The sequence below is a fragment of the Zalophus californianus genome, chromosome 2 (genome assembly GCF_009762305.2).
Source record: "Zalophus californianus isolate mZalCal1 chromosome 2, mZalCal1.pri.v2, whole genome shotgun sequence".
Taxonomy (NCBI): domain Eukaryota; kingdom Metazoa; phylum Chordata; class Mammalia; order Carnivora; family Otariidae; genus Zalophus; species Zalophus californianus.
The window spans coordinates 113,143,153-113,153,293 of NC_045596.1; the positions used below are offsets into that span (position 1 = coordinate 113,143,153).

A 10,141-nucleotide genomic window follows, 5' to 3' on the forward strand; every position below is an offset into this window, starting at 1 on the left:
ATACACATCACAATTCACTGCTGCAATTCCAACCTTCCACTTCTTGATCACTTAAAAGATCACAAGCTTTTAAGAATGGAATCGATTTTTCACCTTGTCTGCAACATCTAATCCCAGGGTAAATGAATCCCTCTTTGCCCCTGTGCCCTCTTCCCCTGCCTATGCCCTGTGCACTGTTATTTATCACCTATAAAGTGTCCTCCCTCTGTTTGTTCACATGTGGTCTCTATCACCGCCCGCACTACTCTGCACAGAATCAGGACATATGCTTTTTCCTTTGTGTTATGTCCCATATGTAACTCAGCACATTTCATACAGTTAGTACTCAGCAAGTGTGAGTGGTGTGCATGCATACATTAATGAATAATAATAACTATATATCTTTTTGGAAAAAAAATCTTTATTTGAAGGGGAAAGGTAATCTGCATCCATATTACTGGGAAGTTGTTATTCCTTATCTTACTTTGTCCATATAAATTTTTATTGTGTCAAAGTAAAAAAAAAAAACAAACAAAAAACAAAAAACCAAGTCCTGAATCAATTTATTTTTCAGATTCCATTGGATTCTATTCTATATTCTGTTCATCCTTGGTACAGTTTCCTTTTTTTTCCTTCTTAGTAGGTTATATTGACTTATTGGAACAAAACTCTACTCTTCTAATTCCTTTTTTAAAATGTATTTTCTTCCTTTTTGAAATTGATTTCTATCAATTTTTTTTGGACAACTTTTATTCCAAGAACCTAACTTTATTCAAGTCTAATTATAGCCCTGGCACTCTTGTTTCTCAGAGAACATATTACTGAATTTGCTGCTGAAAACAACAAATGTGTGGAAATTATGGAGTTGTAGAACAATGCTTTAGTATCTCACAATTGATTTTGTTTCCATTGTACTAGTCTCTGTAGGAAATATAGGAAGATGCCCTATTACATTCTTTCAGTTAATAACTTTTTCTTCCCTGTGTTGTTAGCTAGATATTTATTTCTTTCATGATAAAGTGAGAAAGGATGGCTTGAGGATGGAAATAAAGATATTGTTTAAAACAATACAATTTTAATAGAATATTATACAGGCAAAAGTGTGAGATCATATAACTGCTCTGGTTCCTGCTACTTTTATTATGTATCTGAATTAAACAAATGTCGGGAGCCATGAGCAACAAAGGGGTTAATCGGGTAGAGCAAAGGCTCCCTGATCCCTTTGAACCATGGCCACCTGACTGCCCCCATACAAAAACATGTTGTACTGGCTATCTTGAGTTGTATACAGGCCAAGAAAGCCACAGTGTTATTGATAAGCCCTGAAAAATAGCACACCAGGCCCTTTGAAGGATGGGAGGAGACTATGTCCTTGAGGAATCTGGCCTTGGACCAAAAACTTGAGACGGAGCCAGGAGAGGGCAGGGAGAAAACTGTGGAACTTGTTTATGTCCTACTGTTATCTAACCTGAACTTATAAAAAGTGTGTAAGTAAGAATAAAGTTGTTGCTCGCGGCATCCCCGTGGGCAACCCTCCTGTTCCCATACTTTTATGTTTCATTCTCTTACCCTCACCCCTGTTCGACCTTGCACGCGGGCCGTGGCAAGTGGCGCCCGAACAGGGACCTGAGCACATGACAGAGGATCCTGGACACTGACGTCGCAAGCAACCGGGTAAGAGAACCGGTCGTTTAACCGGCACGACAGGAGTAAGAAATTATGGGACAAAGTCAGTCCGCTAGTCATGCATATTTTCTGCGGACCCTGCAGATTTTATTGGCAGAGAGAGGGCATAAGGTGTCTTCCTCCACACTGCAGGAATTTTTCAGGAACATAAAAGATTTGTGCCCTTGGTTCCCACTAGAAGGAACAGCAAACCCAGAGGATTGGAGACGGGTGGACCAAGAGATGAAAAATCAAATAAAGTTGCGGGGCTCCGGTGCCTTGCCGCCCAATACAATGGGCCTCTGGTCTCATATTTGTGAAATCCTGGAGCCACAACAAAAAATTGAGCTGATATCTTTAAAATTATGGGTTGAAGATGAGGAAAAAGATCCTATTAAAGTACCCCTGACTCCCACTGGGGTATCCTCTTTTGAGATCCTGGGCAATGATGCTAACATACCCACCCAGGATCCTTTCCCTCCTCCACCACCTCCTATACCCTTGGCGGGGAAAGCCCCTAAGGCTCAGAGTGGTGGGGATGAATTTGGCGACGTTGATGTTTATCTTGATGATGACCCCATTCTGACTATGCCCACATCGTTGAAATCGGTCCTGCCTGCAGTCACAACCTCTGGTCAAGGGATTAATTCCATGACTAGGTGCACTCAAACTAGCATGCTGCAGGCTTTTCCCATTATGACCAATCAGCAGAGCGCTGCCAAGTCCCCTGTGTCCGGCATTAGCCCTTTACAGAGGACTTTACTAACAGCGCAGCAGGCAGGAGAAGACGTGGGGGAATTTAATGCCTACCCAGTAACCTTGCAGGGAGGCCAACGGACATATACTGCCTTAAATTTTAAAATGTTAAAAGACTTAAAGGCTGCCTGTAGTCAGTACGGAGCCACTGCTCCCTTTACCCTATCTATGATGGAAAACCTCACCAGAGAAGCTCTTTGCCCGGGAGATTGGAAGGTTGTTGCCTGGGCTTGCCTTAGTGGGGGAGATTATTTGTTGTGGAAGGCCGAATTCGAGGAAAAATGTAACAATCTGGCTATCTATAACAAAAGGTACCAAATCCCTGTCACATATGAGATGTTGGCTGGTATTGGGGCTTATTATGAAGTGGGTAACCAAATACATTTCCCTGAGATTGCCTATGTTCAAATCAATGAGGCTGTTTTGACTGCATGGAAAAAGTTACCGACCACTGGCACAAGGACAGAGGAATTATCTAAAATAAGACAGGGACCCGATGAACGCTATCAAGATTTTGTTTCACGGCTTTTGCAAGCTGTAAGTAGGATTGTTGTGGACGGAGAGGCAGGAACTATTATAGTGAAGCAGCTAGCCTTTGAGAATGCCAATTCAGCATGCCAAGCGGCCATAAGGCCTTGGAAGTCCACGGGCACCCTTGAGGATTTTTTGCGGCTGTGTGCAGACATTGGTCCCAGTTATGTACAAGGAGTGACCTTAGCAGCAGCCCTTCGAGGAATTCCTCCGCAGCAGCTACATACACAACTTCTTAAAAAACAAAAGGGAAAGTCCCCAATGAATTCTAAAGCTCACATGCCCTGCTTTCTATGCGGGGAACTTGGACACTTTCGTAATGAGTGCCCTAAGGGCTCAAGGCAAGCCCCATCTTTCAACTTTCCCTCGGGGAACCCCCCTAATAAGCCACAGCCACCTTCTGTATGTCCCAGGTGTATGCGGGGACGGCACTGGGCCAATGAGTGTCGATCAAAAACTGACCGCTTTGGCCGCCCGCTGCAGCAGGGAAACTCCCAACGGGGCTTCCCGCAGCCCCACCAAACAATAGCGGCAATGCTCTCTCCCCCATCTCTGAGGTCAGAGCCAACACGGCCGACCTCCCTGGGATTGAATCCCTTCACCGAGGCACCCCAGCCAGTGCAGGATTAGATCTGGCCCCAAATAGTTCTGTTTATTTAGAAGCTGGCATGCCCCCTCAGCCAATAAGTACAGGGATATGGGGACCTCTCCCCCCAAACACATGGGGCTTACTATTGAGTAGGTCTAGCTGGACCCTTAAAGGCTTAATAGTATATCCAGGAGTCATTGATGAAGATTACAATGGGGAAATTAAAATAATGGTTAGCTTACAACAAGGCACTATAACTTTGCAACCTAGTGTGCCCATTGCCCAATTGATACTACTTCCCCGTTTGGACACAGATAATCCATCATTGAAAGCTAAGCGAGGATCTAAAGGCTTTGGGTCAACTGATGCCTATTGGTTACAAAAGATTACAAAAGATAAACCCCTATTAACTCTGTCTATCAATGGTAAGATTTTCCAGGGACTCATAGACACGGGGGCCGATGTCTCTGTATTGACTCAGAAACAATGGCCTTCCTCCTGGCCCTTGCAGGACGCCATCACCCCTATAAGGGGAGTAGGATTGGCCTCAGCACCCAAGATAAGCTCCAATCATCTTATTTGGAAATCTGATGATGGTCTGTCGGGAACTTTCCAACCTTTTGTTCTTGACATAGACCTCAACCTGTGGGGGCGAGATATACTCTCAGAAATGGGGCTAACCTTGGAAACTGCCAACGTCCCACAGGTGTTCCAAAATCAGGTTGTGAAAAATATTATGTGTAACATGGGCTACGAACCAGGAAAAGGGCTTGGCAAGGGGCTTCAAGGTAACGTTGAGCCTCTTTGCTATGTCCCCAAATATGATAGAACGGGCCTGGGTTTTTCCCAGGGTCATTGATCCGACCTCATGCCCTACCGATAGAATGGACCACCACCCGGCCAATTTGGGTAGATCAATGGCCCTTACCTGAGGAGAAACAAAAGGCCGCCCGAAAACTCATAACTGAGCAACTTTCTCTTGGTCATTTGGAACCATCTTGTAGCCCATGGAACACACTCATTTTTGTAATAAAGAAAAAATCAGGTAAATGGCGCCTGCTACAGGATCTAAGAGCTGTAAATCTTGTAATGAAACCCATGGGGGCATTACAGCCCGGTCTTCCTGCCCCTTCCGCTATCCCTTTAAATTACCATTTGTTGGTGGCGGATTTGAAAGATTGCTTCTTTACCATTCCTCTAGCTGCTGATGACTGTGAGAAGTTTGCCTTCTCGGTACCCTCCACAAATTTACAAGCCCCCTATGAAAGATATCAATGGAAAGTCCTGCCTCAAGGCATGGCAAACAGCCCAACTCTTTGCCAAGAGTATGTGAGCAGGGCTCTTGCACCCTTACGGAAAAATTTCCCTCAAGTTTACTGCATCCACTACATGGATGATATTCTTTTGGCTGCAAAAACCGAGCGTATACTAACTGCCGCCTTCCGTCATCTCCTACAATGTTTGGAACAATATAATCTGGTCCTCTCCCCTGACAAAATACAACGTACGGCCCCTTTTGAATATCTAGGGCATATAATAGAAAAGCAAACTATTAAACCTCAGAAGGTTCAAATACGAACCCAGTCCCTAGTAACCTTGAATGATTTTCAAAAACTGATGGGAGACATAAATTGGATTAGACCCGCTTTAAATCTAACTACAGAGCAATTGACCCCCTTGTTTGATATCTTAAAAGGTGATGCTGATCCATCTTCACCTCGTACCTTAACACCTGCAGCCCAACAAGCCTTAGAGCTAGTCAATTCTCAAATCTCCAATGCTCAGATAACTAGAGTGGACATCAATTTACCACTGTACTTAATACTTTTACTCCCCGGACAATTGCCAATGGCCGTTATTTGGCAACCTCATGGCCCTTTAGAATGGCTGCATCTTGCCCTTCATCAGCTTCATGTGATAAATTTGACATCTGACTTAATTGCCATGTTAGTATGTAAAGGCAGGACCCGAACAATACAACTGTTCGGAAGAGAGCCTAATTATATCATATTGCCAATGCTAACCAAAAACCAATATGAACATCTTCTGCAACATCATTTAGCATGGCAAACTGCCTTTGCATCCTATCCAGGCCAAATAAACTTCCATTTACCCTCAGATAAACTCCTGCAATTTCTGTCCAAAACTGCCATTTGTGCTCAAAAAATCATTGTCCCCCAGCCACTTCCTTCTGCCCTCACTGTTTTCGTAGATGCAGACAAAAGAGGAAATATTGCCATACATGCTGTCTCACCGCAACATAAGAATACTCAGCACCTGCATTATGACACTTCCTCTGTGCAGAGAGCAGAACTCAAAGCGATTGCACTCGCTCTAGAGCGCTACACTCAACCCCTCAACTTATTTACCGATAGTCAATACGCTGCCAGAACAATCCCGCAGCTACCTGAGGCCTACATACTGTCCAATGATGAAGAATTATTCCATCTATTCAAGTCAATCCAGCTCCTCTTATTACAGAGGCAGCACCCTCTGTTTATAACACACATCAGAGCTCACTCTAACCTTCCTGGCCCCCTAGCGGAGGGCAATCGCATAGCTGATGAAAATACACATATATTTTCTACAAACACCATTCAGGCAGCAAAAAGCAGCCATGCAAAATTCCATCAGAATGCACAGGCCTTACGGCTTCAATACGGCATCTCCCGGGAGGAATCCCGACAAATTGTACGAGAATGCCAGTCCTGTCCCCAATTTTTTAACCCCCCCTCATATGCCATTAACCCCAGAGGGCTCCTTCCTAACCACCTTTGGCAGATGGATGTAACCACTTACTTACCGTTTGGCCGCCTTAAATACATCCATGTCTCCATCGACACCTTCTCTAACTATATTTTTGCTACTGCACACTCCGGTGAAGCTTTTGTAGATGTCCAAAATCATCTTTTCGCAGCATTCACAGTTCTGGGCATGCCGAAGGCTCTTAAGACCGACAATGGTTCAGCCTATACCTCTTCAGCATTCCAGACCTTTTGTGCAAATTTTCACATCACTCATACAACAGGTATTCCTTATAATTCTCAAGGTCAAGCCATTGTCGAAAGAGCCCATTCCACCCTCAAAATGTACCTCAAAAAATTAAAGGAGGGGGAAATACTACAGGGGAAAATAAAATATTCACCTCATTTACACCTTTCATTAGTACTCTTTGTTTTAAATTTTTTGAATGTTGACTCGGTTGGCCGCACTGCCGCCGAACGTTTTTGGCAGCCTGAGCAGGCTCCCCTCCTCTATGCAAAGTGGTGTGACCCCGCCACCGCGGAGTGGAGGGGACCCGACCCGGTCCTACGCCAGGGCCGAGGATGCGCTTGTATCTTTCCCCAGGATGAGGAGACGCCACGCTGGCTCCCGCTCCGATGCGTCCGCATTGTCCGTGATGGTTTGCAGAATGAGGCGGCTCCAGATCCGCTCCGGGAGGACGAGGAAACGCCCCGCCTCGGATCAGAGGAAAATAACATGCGGAGACATCAAAGCCCTGACCGCTCGAGCTGAGGCCACCGTGCGTGAGTCGGGCCAGCCAGTCATGGCTGTTGCCCTTTTCCTTGCCATGCTATCACTTTTAACCCTTGACTCTGCCCAGGCCTCTTCTTACTGGGCTTTTGTCCCGGACCCTCCTACCGCGAGGGCAGTCACCTGGAAGGATCCCTCACCCAGGGTGTTTACTAACTTCACAGACATTTTTGATGGGCCTGAGATTTCCGGCCTCACTCATGCTGTGGCGCCTTTTAACTGGACCAGCCTGACTTCTGCCCCCCCCATTTGTTTCCAGGCCATCGATGGCCCTGAGGCGCCCCATTATGGATGCGTGGTCACTTCATCAGTCTCCCGAAGAATCCGCTCTTGGTATGGAACTGAGCCACCTAGAGGAGACACTTTGACACCTCGTGTAATGGTGGAGAATTGGGACATCAACGAGGTTGTCCTTCAACATCGACGGCCCCTGCCTGTTGGCCGTTTCGGACCCGCTTCCAGATCCCTTGAGACCCCATACCTTGACTATCCCCTCTGCAAATCTGACCTAACGTGGAAAACCTACAGACCCTCTTGGAAAACCTGCATTCATCACAACCCAGAGATTGTGACTCCCCATGGCATACCTGACACTTATATAATTGACTGGTCAAAAGACAGGGATCTCCCTTTGCGCCGCTCCCCCCCGCCTTCAGGATATGGGCCATACGACCACAACAATTCTGCTCCCGGGGGACTGCTATCACTGGGGAGGATGAGACACCCGGACTTATGGAAAATTGTTGCGGCCATGAGAGATGTTAAAACTAATTCACCCCTTTTCCCTGGCTTCCCCACGGGCCCATTGACATTTCAAATTCGGGCATGTCTTTCCCCACCGTTCCTGTTTGTAGTGGGGGATGGATCTGTAGTACCCGAGGCTAAGGCCAATAGAACCCTTTACAAAATAACTTGTGAGGAGTGTTATCTCACCAACTGTTTGCCTTTACCCAGCGCCCCAAATCCAACAAAGAAGGTTTTCCTAGCCATGCAGCCCCCTTATCTAATGATGCCTGTAGAGGTGAGGGGGCCCTGGTATAGAGATTATGGCTATCAATTTGCGCAAGAATTGGAGGGCCTACTTAGCCGGGGACGACGTTTCCTAGGCCTCCTAATAGCTGGCATCACTGCCTTGGTGTCTTTGATAGCATCAGCTACTGTCTCCACGGTGGCACTGTCCCAGGGCATACATACTGCCGCTCATGTAAATAGCTTGGCTCATAATGTCTCCCAGACCCTTGCCACCCAGGGAAGCATGGATAGGAAGATCTTGGCTCGCCTGGATGGTTTAGAGCAGGCGGTCGAATATTTGGGCACCCAATATTCATTGTTACATACTCGTTTGTCCTTTGTGTGCCACGGAGGGTATGGTTCCATTTGTGTGACCCCCCTGGAAGCTGACAACGTCTCCTGGGAAACGGTGCAGAGGCACTTGCAAGGTATCTGGCATGAGACAAATGTAAGCCTAGATCTGTTTCAATTGCAAGAACAAATAAACAATATAGCCTCCTCCCATCTGCATGTAGTCACCCCCAGAGACATGGCACAATCCTTTCTACAAAAGCTACAGGGGTTTAACCCCTTTAATATCCTCCAACATTCCTTCTGGATTATGTGTGCTCTGGTTGTAGGGGTAACCTTATTACTCTGCTTATGGTGTGCTTGGAGTCGCTGTCTGTTTGCTTTCATGGCCAGTACCCAAGCAAATGTACACATGTTGCATTTAAAGATAAAAGGGGGAAATGTCGGGAGCCATGAGCAACAAAGGGGTTAATCGGGTAGAGCAAAGGCTCCCTGATCCCTTTGAACCATGGCCACCTGACTGCCCCCATACAAAAACATGTTGTACTGACTATCTTGAGTTGTATACAGGCCAAGAAAGCCACAGTGTTATTGATAAGCCCTGAAAAATAGCACACCAGGCCCTTTGAAGGATGGGAGGAGACTATGTCCTTGAGGAACCTGGCCTTGGACCAAAAACTTGAGACGGAGCCAGGAGAGGGCAGGGAGAAAACTGTGGAACTTGTTTATGTCCTACTGTTATCTAACCTGAACTTATAAAAAGTGTGTAAGTAAGAATAAAGTTGTTGCTCGCGGCATCCCCGTGGGCAACCCTCCTGTTCCCATACTTTTATGTTTCATTCTCTTACCCTCACCCCTGTTCGACCTTGCACGCGGGCCGTGGCAAACAAAATAATTTTCTCTATCCCACATTAACATAACCTTGGATAAGAGCAAATTTGGTCATATCTTTTAACATATTTTAATTAACAGTATCTTGTTTTGGAAAGGAGAAAGTAATATTTATTATATTTATCAAACTATTCCATACTTCTATTATAGGTAGTAGACATATGTATATTATCTCTTCAAAAATATTTTATCTCCCATCTTATATTCAGGATTTCATTCAAGAAATCAGAAACCAAATTCAAGAGAATTAGTTCAAGGAGCAAAAATGAAATACATCCCTGGTAAAATATGACTTGGAGGGACAAGTATGGATGTCTGTTTATCCTGTACTTTACATCATACCTGAACACATGCATGCACACACACCCACAGACACACATGTTTTCAGCAAAATGTTTAAGACAGGTGTGCATTTAACAGCAATTCATTTAGAAAGAAAACTAGAAAATACAAGCCTACCAATGAGCTTGATATCTTTTTCAGTCTGTTATGCTGAATATCAAGAACAGCAAAAAGGACAGTGTGGTTTTTGTAGATGGAATGAGAAGAGAAATATATAAAAGAAGGTAAGGTGAAAATGAAGTAAGTGAATGTCTTCCTATTCCTTGACTTTATACCTATGAGACTGTATTTGTACTTCTGACCTCCAGAATTGTAAGATAATAAGTTTATGTTGTTTTAAGACACAAAAAAAAAAAAAAAAAAAGAAGAAGAAAGTAAGGGAGGTGGTTGGGGGCAAAGAGTGGGAACAAAATTCTAAGACCATTGAATCTACCTTTGTAGATAGCCCCTATCTATCTGTTGCAGGTTCACGTCACTTACATATTTTAGTCCTAGCTTCCATTTCCACTAGTGCACGTGTGTGTGTGAGTGTGTGTGTGTGTGTGTGTGTGT

The 10,141-nt window shown here is 45.0% G+C and overlaps 1 protein-coding gene across 2 annotated transcripts; it reads left to right on the forward strand.

Moving 5' to 3' along the window:
• The first annotated feature begins 1,329 nt into the window (after positions 1 to 1,329).
• Positions 1,330 to 9,182, forward strand: LOC118356773 (endogenous retrovirus group K member 13-1 Env polyprotein-like). 2 transcript variants are annotated; one of them, XM_035726411.1, is made up of 3 exons: positions 1,332 to 1,653; positions 6,869 to 7,043; positions 7,314 to 9,182. In XM_035726411.1, exons 2-3 carry the CDS (start codon positions 6,870 to 6,872, stop codon positions 8,826 to 8,828), a joined length of 1,689 nt encoding a protein of 562 aa, XP_035582304.1. In that variant the 5' UTR covers positions 1,332 to 1,653; position 6,869; the 3' UTR covers positions 8,829 to 9,182. The 2 variants fall into 2 exon arrangements, with proteins under 2 accessions (XP_035582303.1, XP_035582304.1); XM_035726410.1 differs by having other exon boundaries at positions 1,330 to 1,653; positions 6,869 to 9,182.
• The last annotated feature ends 959 nt before the right edge of the window (positions 9,183 to 10,141 follow it).

Bases quoted from the DNA above. Each gene is read 5' to 3' on its own strand.
- LOC118356773 (XM_035726410.1), top strand. From the start codon at position 6,870: ATGAGGAGACGCCACGCTGGCTCCCGCTCCGATGCGTCCGCATTGTCC.